General features: G+C 53.8%; 1 protein-coding gene across 8 annotated transcripts in view; it reads left to right on the forward strand.

Moving 5' to 3' along the window:
* Window positions 1-20443, forward strand: part of KYAT1 (kynurenine aminotransferase 1) — a 412259-nt gene that overhangs the window by 105320 nt on the left and 286496 nt on the right. For 5 of the 8 annotated variants that reach the window (XR_014965464.1, XM_085614045.1, XM_085614051.1 and 2 more), the window contains one exon: window positions 17731-17853. Coding sequence is in view for 4 of the 8 variants with exons in the window: in XM_085614045.1 (XP_085470171.1) it covers window positions 17731-17853 (123 nt within the window). In the remaining 4 variants the exon portion in view is untranslated. The remainder of the gene's footprint in view (window positions 1-17730; window positions 17854-20443) is intronic. The other 3 variants (XM_085614046.1, XM_085614048.1, XM_085614047.1) reach the window with 1 other exon arrangement.

Here is a 20443-nt window from a genome sequence, read left to right on the forward strand (position 1 = left end):
AGCCGGGTGTCACATACACGCTTGTGGCCGCGCAGCCCTCTTGGGCCATCTCACCTAGCCTGCCCACTTTAGGCCCCGGAATTTTTCCTGTTTGGTTGAAGGGGACATCTCCTTAGGGTGTTGTTCCGCCGGTCGGGCATGCCGTATTTCCTACATCAGTCACTTGCCTAGGTCCCGCATTTGGTAACAGGTAGGGGGCCTCTAGGGCAGGTAACACACTGCTCGGCGTGGGGCCCCCTTGTCTGTGCCACATCCTGTGCCAGTGTGGTGACAGAAGCTGAGCCACGTAACCCCGGGGGAGTACATGGTCTGTTTGCTACCACCGTTGTCCCTATGAGCATTCGGCCGATTTCCCCACCTAGCCTTGAGGGATTCAGGGGCAAGTGCGTGTTGTGGTCCTGAATCTCCTGACGCTTGTGCACCTTCCTTTTGGCAGTTTCTACCAAGAGGTGTTGTGCGCAACCAGTCCATTGCCGAGCTAATTCGGATAATTCTAAGAGGCTTCCCGTATAATCTAGGACTACCCCCTGGAGGGGACTCGACAGACTGGAATCTCCCTGGCTGGCTCCACATGGCGTGAGGCAGGTTTCCTGGTTTGTGCTCTTGGGGGGAGTTTCAAGGGGAAGAGCAGGCTATAGTCCCATTTTTGGTGAACTGAATGGACATTCTTAGCTTAGACAATGGGTCCCGTCCTAGTATAGTGATTGGGAAGGAAAGGTAGTACAACATTCTTCCCTGTTTCCAACTTGAGGGATTCTGTGAAAGGGACCTCTGCCACAGAACCCATGATTCAGTGGTCTTTGATATTGGGGCTGCGCATTCTGGCAAGCATTACCTTGCTGCCCCTGTAGCCAACAAAATATTTTATGGTTTCTCGCCTATTAACATCGTGACGATGGGGCCCTCCGTGTGATCCCTGTCTTTCCCCTGTGTTGGCGGGTCCCGTCCTATGCTCTCGCCCTCTCTGTCGAATCTGAAGGCTCTGGAGCCTTCTCCCCCGAGGTCACTAGCTCTGTGTGCGTGTAGGTTGCGAGTTGGAAGCACCCTGCCGTTGGCCCATTGTTTTAACAAAGCCATTCTTTCAGTTCCCTCTTGGCCCACATGTCTGGTCTGTATGTGTGTTCTAGTGCGTTCTATGATGTTGGTATCGAACTTCTCCCCCCCCCGGCCAGGAAAATACGTGTGTCTTGGCATGGGTGTGCCACTCATGGCAGCGTTTCTCTAGTTTACGAGCTTGTGTGGAAACCCTTGCATGTGGTCTAGTGGTGTCTCAATGACGTTTGGAAATGTATAAACTTTTGACTGCTTTAAGGTTTCAGATAATTACAAATTGTATTCTGAGCCTGGGGAAACTGTGTACACAGGCTGTATTGGCAACCATCAATTGGTTACGAGCTCTATAAAGAAAGGGTGATGCATCACAAAAAAGCTTTACAATTGACAAAGACAAATGCACTGAAATAGTAACAAGCTGCGGCAGCGTGCAATGGTTAGTAGTACGAGTTGATTTTTAGTAGTGAAATAGCAAATGTAGAATTCTGATTTGTTGAAAAAATTATTATTATTTTATAAACGCATAAACTCACTAACATGACATAACATTTCTCCAACTTTACATGCTTTGGATAACCTTCTGGGAGCTAGGCACGACTGTCACCCCCTAATAATTGGAGGCAATTTTAATGTAACATACGAGCCTCTTGATTGGGAAGAGTCTAATGATGTGTGCGAGGAGGATAAAGCCTGAAGGATACCCCCTTTGGAGCTTACCCCCATTTAAAAATGGTCGCACGCTGCATTGCAGTTGAACGCCATATCTCTGGAACACAGGTTGAGGGCCACTAATGGAAGAACTAGGTCTGATAAAGGAGGGGGGAGGACCTTTAGTGGACCGAATGGGTCGAGTAGGATTGAATATATACTCTTGGACCTCGTCCTATGGCCCCATGTACGGGATACGGCCATTGTCCCATCTTGTGACAGTGACCATAATCCCCTCCTTTTTGACTGTTGACCGTCAATGGGGAGAAACGGGGAGGGACCTACAAATCCCATTAAGCACCAAGGTTTTAATCCCTTCAAATGACAAACGACGGCTCCAATGGCCTGCTATTCTGGCTGATGACCCCAAGACAAAATTAATTAAATGCGACATAGAAAAGCATCTAAAGACATTGTCAACAGCAACTAATGATCTGACCTCACTGATTAGCTGTAGTATCCTTCATAGGGATTTCTTTGATCACTTGGCTAGTTTCTTTTACGTTTACACCAACCAGACCAGGCAAAAACAGGGGAGAATTACGGGAACACACTTATGGTTTAATAAAGAGTGTAGGGTCCTGAGAGGGAGTCTGTCCACAGCTATTAGGAATAGGGATGCCTTTAGGATACGCAAAGCTAGGAAGGAAAACAAACAGGGTCAATCTGAAGCCAAGAGAGAATGGGACGAAAGGAGATGGGAAGAACTTGGGGAAGCCATCCGGCATCCAGATAGCAGGTTGCTCTGGTCACTTTTGTCTAAAGGTAACTTTCAAAGATCACCCCCATTGGCAAATAACATCCCAGCTCTTGAGTGGCACAAACACTTTAGTGATTTATATTCTATTAGTGACACTCATAATAGCCCCCAGATGCTCCACAACATAGGCCAGCTTACGTGTACTCTCTCCTTCACTAGAGAGGAAATGATGAGCTCCCTGGATGCAATCATTTCCACAAAAGCCCTGGACCCGGATGGCATCCCTGGTGATCTCTTCCGTGCTGACAGGGATAACTGGGCAACATACTTTTTGTCACTGGCCAATGATATAGCAGGCGGGGGGGGGGATACCTGACTCATGGAAGGGGACCGAAGAAATACCCAATTTCCCTCTTAGTCAAAATCCAGATCTAGATGGATGAGAATTTCATCCTCTCTCCACTCCAGGCGGGCATTCGGCGGAAGACCGGCACTACAGATCAGGTGTTTCGTCTTGCCATGCTGTATTGGAAGGTAGTTGTGTTGGGCAAGGGTAGTCTTTATCTTTCATTTATAGATCTCAAAACAGCCTTCGACCTAGTACCTAGGGATCTACTTTGGCGGGTGCTTAGGGATCTGGGAATGCCCCTTGAAATCCTGGAACGTCTAATTAGGCTACACAAAGATAATTTTGCCCGTGTGAGATGGGGAAACCAGGGGCAAACCACCGAGCCCTTTAACATCCAACGGGGGTACGACAAGGATGTCTTTTGGCCCCAACCCTCTTCTCCTTGTATGTAAACCAAGTGGCTGATCTTTTGTGTTCCATTCCAGCAGACGCCCCGTCCTTGGCGAACCACAAAATATCAACATTACTATTCACGGACGATACCCTCTTGGTTTCTAAAACCCCTATGGGCCTCCAAAAATTATTAAATCACTTCAAGGCATTCTGCGAGGAGAGGGGTTAGTTCATCAATACAACTAAAACCAAATTAATGATGCTGAACCCTCACAAATCCTTTAAGGGTAATTTGTTTCTAGATAATGTTCTGCTTGAGACGGTCAGCTCATTTGATTACTTAGGTATCAGGATGTCTGAGGGAATGGCCTGAAAGAACCACCAAGAGAAGGCGTCCTTGAAAATCTCCCAGCTATCTGGGGCTTTGAGGCGGGAGCATTGTCTCTCGTATACCAAGCCTTTAGCACCTGCCCTCAAATTGTACAGTTGTAAGGCAGTGAGTAGTGGTCTATATGGGGCAGAGCTGTGGGGTGTAGCAAATGTATACAATCTTACATCAGTGGAAAACAAGTTCCTTAGGAATATGGTATCGCTCCCCCAAAGTACTCCTCTTCTCCCTTTGGAACTAGATCCGGGTATTAAGTCCATTAAGGACCTTGCGAGGCTTCGTCCATTGCTGTTTTGGCACAGACTTGTTGCCACCCCTGAATTGGCATCCTACGCTGTTGCCATTAGCGAGGTGTCAGCTCTGGATACAAACAAAAAAATTGGGTGGATCGATCATGTAGCCAGCCTTCGGGCAAGCATTGGCCTGCCCAAAGAGGTTACCGGTCTTCCTCCGTCCTATAGTAGAGGCCATGTAAAACTATTGTATGGGGCATGGGTAGAGCAGAACACTTTCCTGGCAATTCAACATGGCAGCCGAACAGACGCTTTCACTGATACAAAAACCAGCTGCCAATTTGAAAGCTATTCACCATACCATCAAGGTGCCAGCCGGCAGAAAGCTGTACACTCTGTTTAGATATGGCAGTCTACCTATTAATGCTTTTACCAACTCCTGGCTGATAAACAAATATCAACCTAAGAGCTGTCCTTCTTGCCCCTGCCCACACGAAACAATAGACCATGTTTTTTTTGCCTGCACTGCTTATGTCAGACTAAGGAGGAAATGGATAGCCCCTGTGTGTAGCCAACTAGGGGCTCGCAACTACAAAGATGCCTTGCACATATTGGACTCAGATGCCAGACCACTCCTTGTCTGCGCAACTGTGAAATTTCTAGGCCAGTTTTGGGCTATCAGAAGGCGGGCACTGCAGACTTCATCGCCTGGCTCGGACTGATCAAATGGAAGCTGTAACAACGAGTCCAAGCGGGTTGTTTCTAACAGTGATATTTTTTATTGTAAATAGATGGTTTTACGGCACCATTTTGTGTATTTTATCATTTTTTATTTTTTTTTCACCGTCAATTTGGACCAATGGCTTTATTAAGGGCCAAGGAGTAACTAAGTTTGTAGTTGTAAATGTGGGCTGTATTTTATAGTAATGTCATATATATATTACCATTTAATGCACTAGCACTTTAGCCTTGTGATTTTATTCACCTGTCTGAATTGCCAGATTTAGCTTAGTAGTGCCTTAATTGAGAAATTGTAACTTTTTAAGCTTCTTCCCATGCTGGCCCACTATGTCAACTAGACCTATACTGTGTCTCCCAAACTATATATTGCCTTGACAGTATTTTTCATTTTTAGAATGTTTTTTTTGATCCGTGTTGCTGTATCTTTTATGGTTTTGCTAACCGAAATAAAGAAATTTGATTTATTGACATAACATTTATACATGAAGCACAATCTACAATGTATAAATGGAAAACACAACAGAAACTAGAAGAGTAAAGATAGACAGAAACAATTATTCTTTTGTCCAAGAAAATCTTAGCCCCCCTTCTAGGGCCTACAGCCCAAGGAGAGGGGATGCTCTGTGTGGTACACGGAGCGAAGTGAGCCCAATAGTCTGTCAGTGTCAAATAGCAACGATTTGTGCGTAAAAAAATCAACCTGACAACTATAGGTCCTCTGTGGCCAGACAAAAGCTACATCTTATTCAGCAAGGCCTGAATTTTTCCCTAACGTCCGACTTAACCCTATATCACACTCAGGGGTCGAGCGTACCGTCTGCAAATCCACCTCTTAACTTCTTTTATACACTGTCAGTGTTAAGAAACCGACAGTCCTTAAGAAAACTCTTTAACTTAAAAATAAGGTCTCTCCATCCACAGGGGTCCCAGGTACCTATCGTGCCTCCGTCTGTAGTCTCTGCAGTCCTCCCTCCACAGGGTCTCAGGTACCTATCGTGCCTCTGACTGTAGTCTCTGCAGTCCTCCCTCCACAGGGGTCTCCGGTACCTATCGCGCCTCTGACTGTGGTCTCTGCAGTCCTCCCTCCACAGGGTCTCAGGTACCTATCGCGCCTCTGACTGTGGTCTCTGCAGTCCTCCCTCCACAGGGTCTCAGGTACCTATCGTGCTTCTGACTGTGGTCTCTGCAGTCCTCCCTCCACAGGGTCTCAGGTACCTATCGTGCCTCTGACTGTAGTCTCTGCAGTCCTCCCTCCACAGGGTCTCAGGTACCTATCGTGCTTCTGACTGTGGTCTCTGCAGTCCTCCCTCCACAGGGTCTCAGGTACCTATCATGCCTCTGACTGTAGTCTCTGCAGTCCTCCCTCCACAGGGGTCTCAGGTACCTATCATGCCTCTGACTGTGGTCTCTGCAGTCCTCCCTCCACAGGGGTCCCAGGTACCTATCGCGCCTCTGACTGTGGTCTCTGCAGTCCTCCCTCCACAGGGTCTCAGGTACCTATCGTGCTTCTGACTGTGGTCTCTGCAGTCCTCCCTCCACAGGGTCTCAGGTACCTATCGTGCCTCTGACTGTAGTCTCTGCAGTCCTCCCTCCACAGGGTCTCAGGTACCTATCGTGCCTCTGACTGTAGTCGCTGCAGTCCTCCCTCCACAGGGTCTCAGGTACCTATCGTGCCTCTGACTGTGGTCTCTGCAGTCCTCTCTTCACAGGGGTCTCAGGTACCTATCGCGCCTCCGTCTGTAGTCTCTGCAGTCCTCTCTTCACAGGGGTCTCCGGTACCTATCGCGCCTCTGACTGTGGTCTCTGCAGTCCTCCCTCCACAGGGTCTCAGGCACCTATCGTGCCTCTGACTGTGGTCTCTGCAGTCCACCCTCCACAGGGTCTCGGGTACCTATCGTGCCTCTGACTGTAGTCGCTGCAGTCCTCCCTCCACAGGGGTCTCAGGCACCTATCATGCCTCTGACTGTGGTCTCTGCAGTCCTCCCTCCACAGGGTCTCAGGTACCTATCGTGCCTCTGACTGTAGTCGCTGCAGTCCACCCTCCACAGGGTCTCGGGTACCTATCGTGTCTCTGACTGTAGTCGCTGCAGTCCTCCCTCCACAGGGGTCTCAGGCACCTATCATGCCTCTGACTGTGGTCTCTGCAGTCCTCCCTCCACAGGGTCTCAGGTACCTATCATGCCTCTGACTGTAGTCTTTGCCGTCCTCCCTCCACAGGGTCTCAGGTACCTATCGTGCCTCTGACTGTGGTCTCTGCAGTCCTCCCTCCACAGGGTCTCAGGTACCTATCGTGCCTCTGACTGTGGTCTCTGCAGTCCTCCCTCCACAGGGGTCTCAGGTACCTATCATGCCTCTGACTGTGGTCTCTGCAGTCCTCCCTCCACAGGGTCTCAGGTACCTATCATGCCTCTGACTGTAGTCTTTGCAGTCCTCCCTCCACAGGGTCTCAGGTACCTATCGTGCCTCTGACTGTGGTCTCTGCAGTCCTCCCTCCACAGGGTCTCAGGTACCTATCGTGCCTCTGACTGTAGTCGCTGCAGTCCTCCCTCCACAGGGGTCTCAGGCACCTATCATGCCTCTGACTGTGGTCTCTGCAGTCCTCCCTCCACAGGGTCTCAGGTACCGATCGTGCCTCTGACTGTAGTCGCTGCAGTCCTCTCTCCACCCACAGGGGTCCCAGGTACCTATCATGCCTCTGACTGTAGTCTCTGCTGTCCTCTCTCCACACACAGAGGTCTCAGGTATCTATCGTTCCTCTGACTGTAGTCTCTGCAGTCCTCCCTCCACAGGGTCTCCGGTACCTATCGCGCCTCTGACTGTGGTCTCTGCAGTCCTCTCTCCACAGGGTCTCAGGTACCTATCGTGCCTCTGACTGTGGTCTCTGCAGTCCTCTCTTCACAGGGGTCTCAGGTACCTATCGTGCCTCTGACTGTGGTCTCTGCAGTCCTCCCTCCACAGGGGTCTCCGGTACCTATCGTGCCTCTGACTGTAGTCGCTGCAGTCCTCCCTCCACAGGGGTCTCAGGCACCTATCGTGCCTCTGACTGTGGTCTCTGCAGTCCTCCCTCCACAGGGGTCTCCGGTACCTATTGTGCCTCTGACTGTGGTCTCTGCAGTCCTCCCTCCACAGGGGTCTCCGGTACCTATCGTGCCTCTGACTGTAGTCGCTGCAGTCCTCCCTCCACAGGGGTCTCAGGCACCTATCGTGCCTCTGACTGTGGTCTCTGCAGTCCTCCCTCCACAGGGGTCTCCGGTACCTATCGTGCCTCTGACTGTGGTCTCTGCAGTCCTCCCTCCACAGGGGTCTCAGGTACCTATGGTGCCTCTGACTGTAGTCGCTGCAGTCCTCCCTCCACAGGGGTCCCGATACCTATCGCGCCTCTGACTGTGGTCTCTGCAGTCCTCCCTCCACAGGGTCTCGGGTACCTCTTGTGCCTCTGACTGTGGTCTCTGCAGTCCTCCCTCCACAGGGGTCCCAGGTACCTATCGTGCATCTGACTGTGGTCTCTGCAGTCCTCCCTCCACAGGGTCTCAGGTACCTATCGTGCCTCTGACTGTGGTCTCTGCAGTCCTCCCTCCACAGGGTCTCAGGTACCTATCGTGCCTCTGACTGTAGTCGCTGCAGTCCTCCCTCCACAGGGTCTCAGGTACCTATCATGCCTCTGACTGTAGTCTTTGCAGTCCTCCCTCCACAGGGTCTCAGGTACCTATCGTGCCTCTGACTGTGGTCTCTGCAGTCCTCCCTCCACAGGGTCTCAGGTACCTATCGTGCCTCTGACTGTAGTCGCTGCAGTCCTCCCTCCACAGGGGTCTCAGGCACCTATCATGCCTCTGACTGTGGTCTCTGCAGTCCTCCCTCCACAGGGTCTCAGGTACCGATCGTGCCTCTGACTGTAGTCGCTGCAGTCCTCTCTCCACCCACAGGGGTCCCAGGTACCTATCATGCCTCTGACTGTAGTCTCTGCTGTCCTCTCTCCACACACAGAGGTCTCAGGTATCTATCGTTCCTCTGACTGTAGTCTCTGCAGTCCTCCCTCCACAGGGTCTCCGGTACCTATCGCGCCTCTGACTGTGGTCTCTGCAGTCCTCTCTCCACAGGGTCTCAGGTACCTATCGTGCCTCTGACTGTGGTCTCTGCAGTCCTCTCTTCACAGGGGTCTCAGGTACCTATCGTGCCTCTGACTGTGGTCTCTGCAGTCCTCCCTCCACAGGGGTCTCCGGTACCTATCGTGCCTCTGACTGTAGTCGCTGCAGTCCTCCCTCCACAGGGGTCTCAGGCACCTATCGTGCCTCTGACTGTGGTCTCTGCAGTCCTCCCTCCACAGGGGTCTCCGGTACCTATCGTGCCTCTGACTGTGGTCTCTGCAGTCCTCCCTCCACAGGGGTCTCAGGTACCTATGGTGCCTCTGACTGTAGTCGCTGCAGTCCTCCCTCCACAGGGGTCCCGATACCTATCGCGCCTCTGACTGTGGTCTCTGCAGTCCTCCCTCCACAGGGTCTCGGGTACCTCTTGTGCCTCTGACTGTGGTCTCTGCAGTCCTCCCTCCACAGGGGTCCCAGGTACCTATCGTGCTTCTGACTGTGGTCTCTGCAGTCCTCCCTCCACAGGGTCTCAGGTACCTATCATGCCTCTGACTGTAGTCTTTGCAGTCCTCCCTCCACAGGGTCTCAGGTACCTATCGTGCCTCTGACTGTGGTCTCTGCAGTCCTCCCTCCACAGGGTCTCAGGTACCTATCGTGCCTCTGACTGTGGTCTCTGCAGTCCTCCCTCCACAGGGGTCTCAGGTACCTATCATGCCTCTGACTGTGGTCTCTGCAGTCCTCCCTCCACAGGGTCTCAGGTACCTATCATGCCTCTGACTGTAGTCTTTGCAGTCCTCCCTCCACAGGGTCTCAGGTACCTATCGTGCCTCTGACTGTGGTCTCTGCAGTCCTCCCTCCACAGGGTCTCAGGTACCTATCGTGCCTCTGACTGTAGTCGCTGCAGTCCTCCCTCCACAGGGGTCTCAGGCACCTATCATGCCTCTGACTGTGGTCTCTGCAGTCCTCCCTCCACAGGGTCTCAGGTACCGATCGTGCCTCTGACTGTAGTCGCTGCAGTCCTCTCTCCACCCACAGGGGTCCCAGGTACCTATCATGCCTCTGACTGTAGTCTCTGCTGTCCTCTCTCCACACACAGAGGTCTCAGGTATCTATCGTTCCTCTGACTGTAGTCTCTGCAGTCCTCCCTCCACAGGGTCTCCGGTACCTATCGCGCCTCTGACTGTGGTCTCTGCAGTCCTCTCTCCACAGGGTCTCAGGTACCTATCGTGCCTCTGACTGTGGTCTCTGCAGTCCTCTCTTCACAGGGGTCTCAGGTACCTATCGTGCCTCTGACTGTGGTCTCTGCAGTCCTCCCTCCACAGGGGTCTCCGGTACCTATCGTGCCTCTGACTGTAGTCGCTGCAGTCCTCCCTCCACAGGGGTCTCAGGCACCTATCGTGCCTCTGACTGTGGTCTCTGCAGTCCTCCCTCCACAGGGGTCTCCGGTACCTATCGTGCCTCTGACTGTGGTCTCTGCAGTCCTCCCTCCACAGGGGTCTCCGGTACCTATCGTGCCTCTGACTGTAGTCGCTGCAGTCCTCCCTCCACAGGGGTCTCAGGCACCTATCGTGCCTCTGACTGTGGTCTCTGCAGTCCTCCCTCCACAGGGGTCTCCGGTACCTATCGTGCCTCTGACTGTGGTCTCTGCAGTCCTCCCTCCACAGGGGTCTCAGGTACCTATGGTGCCTCTGACTGTAGTCGCTGCAGTCCTCCCTCCACAGGGGTCCCGATACCTATCGCGCCTCTGACTGTGGTCTCTGCAGTCCTCCCTCCACAGGGTCTCGGGTACCTCTTGTGCCTCTGACTGTGGTCTCTGCAGTCCTCCCTCCACAGGGGTCCCAGGTACCTATCGTGCTTCTGACTGTGGTCTCTGCAGTCCTCCCTCCACAGGGTCTCAGGTACCTATCGTGCCTCTGACTGTGGTCTCTGCAGTCCTCCCTCCACAGGGTCTCAGGTACCTATCGTGCCTCTGACTGTAGTCGCTGCAGTCCTCCCTCCACAGGGTCTCAGGTACCTATCATGCCTCTGACTGTAGTCTTTGCAGTCCTCCCTCCACAGGGTCTCAGGTACCTATCGTGCCTCTGACTGTGGTCTCTGCAGTCCTCCCTCCACAGGGTCTCAGGTACCTATCGTGCCTCTGACTGTAGTCGCTGCAGTCCTCCCTCCACAGGGGTCTCAGGCACCTATCATGCCTCTGACTGTGGTCTCTGCAGTCCTCCCTCCACAGGGTCTCAGGTACCGATCGTGCCTCTGACTGTAGTCGCTGCAGTCCTCTCTCCACCCACAGGGGTCCCAGGTACCTATCATGCCTCTGACTGTAGTCTCTGCTGTCCTCTCTCCACACACAGAGGTCTCAGGTATCTATCGTTCCTCTGACTGTAGTCTCTGCAGTCCTCCCTCCACAGGGTCTCCGGTACCTATCGCGCCTCTGACTGTGGTCTCTGCAGTCCTCTCTCCACAGGGTCTCAGGTACCTATCGTGCCTCTGACTGTGGTCTCTGCAGTCCTCTCTTCACAGGGGTCTCAGGTACCTATCGTGCCTCTGACTGTGGTCTCTGCAGTCCTCCCTCCACAGGGGTCTCCGGTACCTATCGTGCCTCTGACTGTAGTCGCTGCAGTCCTCCCTCCACAGGGGTCTCAGGCACCTATCGTGCCTCTGACTGTGGTCTCTGCAGTCCTCCCTCCACAGGGGTCTCCGGTACCTATCGTGCCTCTGACTGTGGTCTCTGCAGTCCTCCCTCCACAGGGGTCTCAGGTACCTATGGTGCCTCTGACTGTAGTCGCTGCAGTCCTCCCTCCACAGGGGTCCCGATACCTATCGCGCCTCTGACTGTGGTCTCTGCAGTCCTCCCTCCACAGGGTCTCGGGTACCTCTTGTGCCTCTGACTGTGGTCTCTGCAGTCCTCCCTCCACAGGGGTCCCAGGTACCTATCGTGCTTCTGACTGTGGTCTCTGCAGTCCTCCCTCCACAGGGTCTCAGGTACCTATCGTGCCTCTGACTGTGGTCTCTGCAGTCCTCCCTCCACAGGGTCTCAGGTACCTATCGTGCCTCTGACTGTAGTCGCTGCAGTCCTCCCTCCACAGGGGTCTCAGGCACCTATCATGCCTCTGACTGTGGTCTCTGCAGTCCTCCCTCCACAGGGTCTCAGGTACCTATCGTGCCTCTGACTGTGGTCTCTGCAGTCCTCCCTCCACAGGGTCTCAGGTACCGATCGTGCCTCTGACTGTAGTCGCTGCAGTCCTCTCTCCACCCACAGGGGTCCCAGGTACCTATCATGCCTCTGACTGTAGTCTCTGCTGTCCTCTCTCCACACACAGAGGTCTCAGGTATCTATCGTTCCTCTGACTGTAGTCTCTGCAGTCCTCCCTCCACAGGGTCTCCGGTACCTATCGCGCCTCTGACTGTGGTCTCTGCAGTCCTCCCTCCACAGGGTCTCGGGTACCTCTTGTGCCTCTGACTGTGGTCTCTGCAGTCCTCCCTCCACAGGGGTCCCAGGTACCTATCGTGCTTCTGACTGTGGTCTCTGCAGTCCTCCCTCCACAGGGTCTCAGGTACCTATCGTGCCTCTGACTGTGGTCTCTGCAGTCCTCCCTCCACAGGGTCTCAGGTACCTATCGTGCCTCTGACTGTGGTCTCTGCAGTCCTCCCTCCACAGGGTCTCGGGTACCTCTTGTGCCTCTGACTGTGGTCTCTGCAGTCCTCCCTCCACAGGGGTCCCAGGTACCTATCGTGCTTCTGACTGTGGTCTCTGCAGTCCTCCCTCCACAGGGTCTCAGGTACCTATCGTGCCTCTGACTGTGGTCTCTGCAGTCCTCCCTCCACAGGGTCTCAGGTACCTATCGTGCCTCTGACTGTAGTCGCTGCAGTCCTCCCTCCACAGGGGTCTCAGGCACCTATCATGCCTCTGACTGTGGTCTCTGCAGTCCTCCCTCCACAGGGTCTCAGGTACCTATCGTGCCTCTGACTGTAGTCGCTGCAGTCCTCCCTCCACAGGGTCTCAGGTACCTATCGTGCCTCTGACTGTGGTTGCTGCAGTCCTCCCTCCACAGGGGTCTCAGGTACCTATAGTGCCTCCGTCTGTAGTCTCTGCAGTCCTCTCTCCACAGGGTCTCAGGTACCTATCGTGCCTCTGACTGTAGTCGCTGCAGTCCTCCCTCCACAGGGTCTCAGGTACCTATTGTGCCTCTGACTGTGGTCTCTGCAGTCCTCCCTCCACAGGGTCTCAGGTACCTATTGTGCTTCTGACTGTGGTCTCTGCAGTCCTCCCTCCACAGGGTCTCAGGTACCTATCGTGCCTCTGACTGTGGTCTCTGCAGTCCTCCCTTCACAGGGGTCTCAGGTACCTATCGTGCCTCTGACTGTGGTCTCTGCAGTCCTCCCTCCACAGGGTCTCAGGTACCTATCGTGCCTCTGACTGTAGTCGCTGCAGTCCTCCCTCCACAGGGTCTCAGGTACCTATTGTGCCTCTGACTGTGGTCTCTGCAGTCCTCCCTCCACAGGGTCTCAGGTACCTATCGTGCTTCTGACTGTGGTCTCTGCAGTCCTCCCTCCACAGGGTCTCAGGTACCTATCGTGCCTCTGACTGTAGTCGCTGCAGTCCTCCCTCCACAGGGTCTCGGGTACCTATTGTGCCTCTGACTGTGGTCTCTGCAGTCCTCCCTCCACAGGGTCTCGGGTACCTATTGTGCCTCTGACTGTAGTCTCTGCAGTCCTCCTTCCACAGGGGACCCAGGTACCTATAGTGGCTCCGTTTGTAGTCTCTGCAGTCCTCCGTCCACAGGGTCTCAGGTACCTATCATGCCCCTGACTGTAGTCTCTGCAGTCCTCTCTCCACACGGGTCTCAGGTACCTATCGTGCCTCTGACTGTAGTCTCTGCAGTCCTCTCTTCACAGGGGTCTCAGGTACCTATCGTGCCTCTGACTGTAGTCGCTGCAGTCCTCCCTCCACAGGGTCTCGGGTACCTATTGTGCCTCTGACTGTGGTCTCTGCAGTCCTCCCTCCACAGGGTCTCGGGTACCTATCGTGCCTCTGACTGTGGTCTCTGCAGTCCTCTCTCCACAGGGTCTCAGGTACCTATCGTGCCTCCGTCTGTAGTCTCTGCAGGCCTCTCTTCACAGGGGTCTCAGGTACCTATCGTGCCTCTGACTGTAGTCTCTGCAGTCCTCCTTCCACAGGGGACCCAGGTACCTATAGTGGCTCCGTCTGTAGTCTCTGCAGTCCTCCGTCCACAGGGTCTCAGGTACCTATCGTGCCTCTGACTGTAGTCTCTGCAGTCCTCCCTTCACAGGGGTCTCAGGTACCTATCGTGCCTCTGACTGTGGTCTCTGCAGTCCTCCCTCCACAGGGTCTCAGGTACCTATCGTGCTTCTGACTGTGGTGTCTGCAGTCCTCTCTTCACAGGGGTCTCTGGTACCTATCGCGCCTCCGACTGTAGTCTCTGCAGTCCTCTCTTCACAGGGGTCCCAGGTACCTATCGTGCCTCCGTCTGTAGTCTCTGCAGTCCTCTCTTCACAGGGGTCTCAGGTACCTATCGCGCCTCTGACTGTGGTCTCTGCAGTCCTCCCTCCACAGGGTCTCGGGTACCTATTGTGCCTCTGACTGTGGTCTCTGCAGTCCTCTCTCCACAGGGGTCCCAGGTACCTATCGTGCCTCCGTCTGTAGTCTCTGCAGTCCTCTCTTCACATGGGTCTCAGGCACCTATCGTGCCTCTGACTGTGGTCTCTGCAGTCCTCTCTCCACCCACAGGGGTCTCATGTACCTATCGTGCCTCTCACTGTAGTCTCTGCAGTTCCCTCTCCCTCCACAGAGGTCTCATGTACCTATCGTGCCTCCTTCTGTAGTCTCTGCAGTCCTCCCTCCACAGGGTCTCAGGTACCTATTGTGCCTCTGACTGTGGTCTCTGCAGTCCTCTCTCCACAGGGTCTCAGGTACCTATCGTGCCTCTGACTGTGGTCTCTGCAGTCCTCCCTCCACAGGGTCTCAGGTACCTATCGTGCTTCTGACTGTGGTCTCTGCAGTCCTCCCTCCACAGGGTCTCAGGTACCTATTGTGCCTCTGACTGTGGTCTCTGCAGTCCTCCCTCCACAGGGTCTCAGGTACCTATCGTGCTTCTGACTGTGGTCTCTGCAGTCCTCCCTCCACAGGGTCTCAGGTACCTATCGTGCTTCTGACTGTGGTCTCTGCAGTCCTCCCTCCACAGGGTCTCAGGTACCTATCGTGCCTCTGACTGTGGTCTCTGCAGTCCTCCCTCCACAGGGTCTCAGGTACCTATCGTGCCTCTGACTGTGGTGTCTGCAGTCCTCTCTTCACAGGGGTCTCAGGTACCTATCGCGCCTCTGACTGTAGTCTCTGCAGTCCTCTCTTCACAGGGGTCCCAGGTACCTATCGTGCCTCCGTCTGTAGTCTCTGCAGTCCTCTCTTCACAGGGGTCTCCGGTACCTATCGCGCCTCTGACTGTGGTCTCTGCAGTCCTCCCTCCACAGGGTCTCAGGCACCTATCGTGCCTCTGACTGTGGTCTCTGCAGTCCACCCTCCACAGGGTCTCGGGTACCTATTGTGCCTCTGACTGTAGTCTCTGCAGTCCTCCTTCCACAGGGGACCCAGGTACCTATAGTGGCTCCGTCTGTAGTCTCTGCAGTCCTCCGTCCACAGGGTCTCAGGTACCTATCGTGCCTCTGACTGTATTCTCTGCAGTCCGCTCTCCATCCACAGGGGTCTCAGGTACCTATCATGCCCCTGACTGTAGTCTCTGCAGTCCTCTCTCCATCCACAGGGGTCCCAGGTACCTATCGTGCCTCTGACTGTGGTCTCTGCAGTCCACCCTCTACAGGGGTCTCAGGTACCTATCATGCCTCTGACTGTGGTCTCTGCAGTCCTCTCTCCACAGGGGTCTCGGGTACCTATCGGGCCTCTGACTGTGGTCTCTGCAGTCCTCTCTCCACAGGGGTCTCGGGTACCTATCGTGCCTCTGACTGTAGTCTCTGCAGTCCTCTCTCCACAGGGGTCTCAGGTACCTATCGTGCCTCTGACTGTAGTCTCTGCAGTCCTCTCTTCACAGGGGTCTCAGGTACCTATCGCGCCTCTGACTGTGGTCTCTGCAGTCCACCCTCCACAGGGTCTCAGGTACCTATCATGCCTCTGACTGTGGTCTCTGCAGTCCTCCCTCCACAGGGTCTCAGGTACCTATCGCGCCTCTGACTGTAGTCTCTGCAGTCCTCTCTCCATCCACAGGGGTCCCAGGTACCTATCGTGCCTCTGACTGTAGTCTCTGCAGTCCTCTCTCCATCCACAGGGTCTCAGGTACCTATCGTGCCTCTGACTGTGGTCTCTGCAGTCCTCCCTCCACAGGGGTCTCAGGTACCTATCGTGCCTCTGACTGTAGTCTCTGCAGTCCTCCCTCCACAGGGGTCTCAGGTACCTATGGTGCCTCTGGCTGTAGTCTCTGCAGTCCTCTCTTCACAGGGGTCTCAGGTATCTATTGCGCCTCTGACTGTAGTCTCTGCAGTCTGCTCTCCATCCACAGGGGTCTCCGGTACCTATCATGCCCCTGACTGTAGTCTCTGCAGTCCTCTCTCCACACGGGTCTCAGGTACCTATCGTGCCTCTGACTGTAGTCTCTGCAGTCCTCTCTTCACAGGGGTCTCAGGCACCTATCGCGCCTCTGACTGTGGTCTCTGCAGTCCTCCCTCCACAGGGTCTCAGGTACCTATCCTGCCTCTGACTGTGGTCTCTGCAGTCCACCCTCCACAGGGGTCTCAGGTACCTATCGCGCCTCTGACTGTAGTCTCTGCAGTCCTCTCTCCACCCACAGGGTCTCAGGTACCTATCGTGCCTCTGACTGTATTCTCTGCAGTCCTCTCTTCACAGGGGTCTCAGGTACCTATCGTGCCTCTGACTGTAGTCTCTGCAGTCCTCTCTTCACAGGGGTCTCAGGTACCTATCGCGCCTCTGACTGTGGTCTCTGCAGTCCTCCCTCCACAGGGTCTCAGGCACCTATCGTGCCTCTGACTGTGGTCTCTGCAGTCCTCCCTCCACAGGGGTCTCAGGTACCTATCGCGCCTCTGACTGTAGTCTCTGCAGTCCTCTCTCCACCCACAGGGTCTCAGGTACCTATCGTGCCTCTGACTGTAGTCTCTGCAGTTCTTCCTCCCTTCACAGGGGTCCCAGGTACCTATCGTGCCTCTGACTGTAGTCTCTGTAGTTCTCCCTCCCTCCATAGTGGTCCCAGGTACCTTTTGTGCCTCCGACTGTAGTCTCTGCTGGCCTCCATCCACAGGGGTCCCAGGTACCTATTGTGCCTCCGTCTGTAGTCTCTGCGGTTCTCCCTCTCTCCCCAGGGGTCCCAGGTACCTATTGGGCCTCTGACTGTAGTCTCTGCAATCCTCCCTCCACAGGGGTCCCAGGTACGTATCATGCCTCTGACTGTAGTCGCTGAAGTTCTCCCTCCCTTCACAGGTGTCCTAGGTACCTATTGTGCCTCCGTCTGTAGTCTCTGCAGTTCTCCCTCCTTTCACAGGGGTCCCAGGTACCTATTGTGCCTCCGTCTGTAGTCTCTGCAGAGCTTCCTCTACAGGGGTCCCAGGTGCCTATTGTGCCTCCGGCTGCAGTCCTGTCACCCACAGGGGTCCTAAGTACCTATTGTGCCTATGAGTGTGGTCTGTGCAGTCCTCACCTGGAGGACACCTGTTGGTGCCCTGGGCATCTGCCTCTCATGGTACTGACTGACTTGCAATCCTCCTTCTATCTCTAGATGTCCCAGGGGTCTTTTCCCTGGGTGACCCTCCACCTACCTTGCTTCTCTACCAGCCAGGCCCCACTGTAGGGAGGCCTGCATCTGTTCTTCATCTCTGGGAGTTTATACAAACTCTTCATCAGGAGCCACAGGTGGGGACGTTGCACTTTAGCACGGTGTTTGGAGTTTGGATTTTTTTTTGGGCGTACACATGTCCCCAGTCTGGTAATCAGTCTGGAGCTCAGGGGCCTCAGCGCACCCTCAGTTCTACCCTGGGGCCACAGTTTGTACTATTGGGGAAAAGAATGTATGTGTGTCTAACAAACCCTTTCATTTATTATCTCATGACAGAGCTGGGTGAAGCTCCAGAGGACCAGACCAAGTGACTGCCATGCTCAGGAGCCTGGGTCTTACTCTGAACCGGTGCATCCTGGGACAGAAGACGCAGTACGTGGCCAAGGTATAGACCCCAAGGTAGGGCAGCTCGACCGTTCTTCCACAAGATGAATAACTCCAGTTGAAATGTGATATTTGTGCACAACTGCTTTTCATCCAAGTGACCTCAGCCAGGATGGTGAGGAGGGCAGGTCTTTCAGGATGAAGGCACTAGATGCTATAAGAGAACAACTGGCTGTGCAATCACAAATGGTGGCACAGCCTGGCAGTGCCATGCTCATGAATCTTCTCTGGGCTAAGACTGGGTCCCCAGACTCCATCGTGGGCTGTCTCAAGGGCATTGTTCCGCTACGAGGTCTTCCATGGGTAGCCCCGTCAGGTGTTATGATAATGACAAAGTCTTCAGGCTGGTCTTGGATCAGTAGAATCCATTGTAGTCTGTCCCAAGGGCATTCTTCCTCTACAGGGTCTTCATGGGTCTGATGGCATGATGAGGACACTGTCTTTAGACTGGTCTTGGATCACACTATTTCATCACGGTCTGTCTCTGGGCATTCTTCCTTTACAAGGTCTTCCATGGGTCTGATATCATTCTATTCTATACGTTCTTGTTGAGCGCAACTGCCACCCCAAGGGTATCCTGGCGCTATGACCTTCACAGTTCATCAGATCTAACACACTACATTGCTCTTGGAAAGAGGTGGGTCTTTAAATCTTTTTTAAAAGAGGTTAGATCTTGCTTACTCCTCAGCGACAGGGGGAGGGTGTTCCACAATTTAGCGGCTGCAAAGCTGAAAGCACGGCCGCCCATCCTCACTCTGTTGATCTTAGGAACTTTTACCAAAAACGCCGAGGAGGATAACAAAGGTCTGGCAGCCTGATACCAGGAGAAAAGATTTTGGAGCGGCAAAGGTCCTAGCCCGTGCACAGCCCTGAAAACAAGGCACGAGGCCTTAAAGAGGATCCGCTGCTGGACAGGCAGCCAATGGAGATCGAATAGTGCCACCGAAGACGACGCAGAGCGTGAACGAGCTAGGGCCAATTTGGCTGCCATGTTTAGAATCCTCTGCAACTTAGATACCAGAGTGTTAGGAGCCCCCAGAAGCAGTGCGTTACAGTAGTCTAACCTACTGAGGATGGTACTACGCACCACTTCTGCTCGTGCTCCCAAGGGAAGTATCGGCAAGATTTTACGTAAGGCTCAAAGCAAGCCCATACAAGTTGCCGTGGTCCTGTTTACAGAGGCATTGAGCTGCAGACTAGGCTCAAACATGACCCCCAAATTGTGAGCCGACTCGGCGGCAGTCACTGTGCCCAAGATAGAAGCCGGCCAAAAATCCTCTGGCAGCGGGCGGGGGGCCGATCCAAGGAGCAGTGGAGAACCTCGGTTTTTGACCCATTAAATTGGAGCGAATTAAGCCGGAGCCATTCTGCTGTTGCCCACATGCACTGGTGAAAGGTGTCCCTCAGAACCGCCTCCTTGCCCTCAAAGGAGAAAATCAGTTGAGTGTCATCGGCATAGTTGATGACTGAAATGCCGAATGACTTTATCAAACTGATTAGGAGTCGGAGGTAGAGATTGAAAAGGATCGGGCTAATCGCAGACCCCTGAGGCACACCCTGCTTCACCTGGTGTACGGCTGAGCGAAAAGGTGGCAATGCCACTGCTTGTTGTCTATTGCAGAGGTAGGATGTTAACCAGCTTAGGGCCGAACCAACTACGCCCGCTCTCTGAAGGCGGTCCAATAGGACAGCATGATCCACAGTATCGAACGCGGCCGACATGTCAAGCAGCACTAAAAATGCTGCCTTACCCGTGTCGACACGCGTTCCTAGATCATCCAATACGGTGATCAAAGCGGTCTCAGTCCCATGGGCCGGCCTAAATCCAAATTGGGCTGCATCCAGACATGAGCTGGTTTCTAGGAAGTTGGATAAGGTTCTTGTGACTAACTTCTCTATGACTTTTATAGGGAATGGTAACAACGAGATGGGCCTATAATTGGCCGGGCATAGAGGGTCTAAAGAAGCCTTTTTTTAGCAGAGGTGTCACTACTGCCAACTTCCAGCTGGCAGTAGTGATGAGGACACTGTCTTGAGGCTGGTCTTGGATCAGTAGACTCCATCACGGTCTGTCTCAAGGGCATTCTTCCTCTACAGGGTCTTCCATGGGTCTGATATCATGATGAGTACACTGTCTTCAGGCTGGTCTTGGATCAGTAGACTCCATCGCAATCTGTCTCAAGGGCATTCTTGCTCTTCAAGGTCTTCCAGTCTGATGCCATGATGAGGACACTGTCTTGAGGCTGGTCTTGGATCAGTAGACTCCATCACAGTCTGTCTCCGGGTATTCTTCCTCTACAAGGTCTTCCAGTCTGATGCCATGATGAGGACACTGTCTTGAGGCTGGTCTTGGATCAGTGGACTTTATCGCCGTCTGTCTTCGGGGCATTCTTCCTCTAGAAGGTCTTCCATTGATAGCCCAGGCTGATGTCCTAATAAGGACACTGTCTTGAGGCTGGTTTTGGATCAGTAGACTCCATCGCAATCTGTCTCAAGGGCATTCTTCCTCTTCAAGGTCTTCCAGTCTGATGCCATGATGAGGACACTGTCTTGAGGCTGGTCTTGGATCAGTAGACTCCATCACAGTCTGTCTCCGGGCATTGTT

The sequence above is a fragment of the Triturus cristatus genome, chromosome 1_2 (genome assembly GCF_964204655.1).
Source record: "Triturus cristatus chromosome 1_2, aTriCri1.1, whole genome shotgun sequence".
Classification (NCBI taxonomy): domain Eukaryota; kingdom Metazoa; phylum Chordata; class Amphibia; order Caudata; family Salamandridae; genus Triturus; species Triturus cristatus.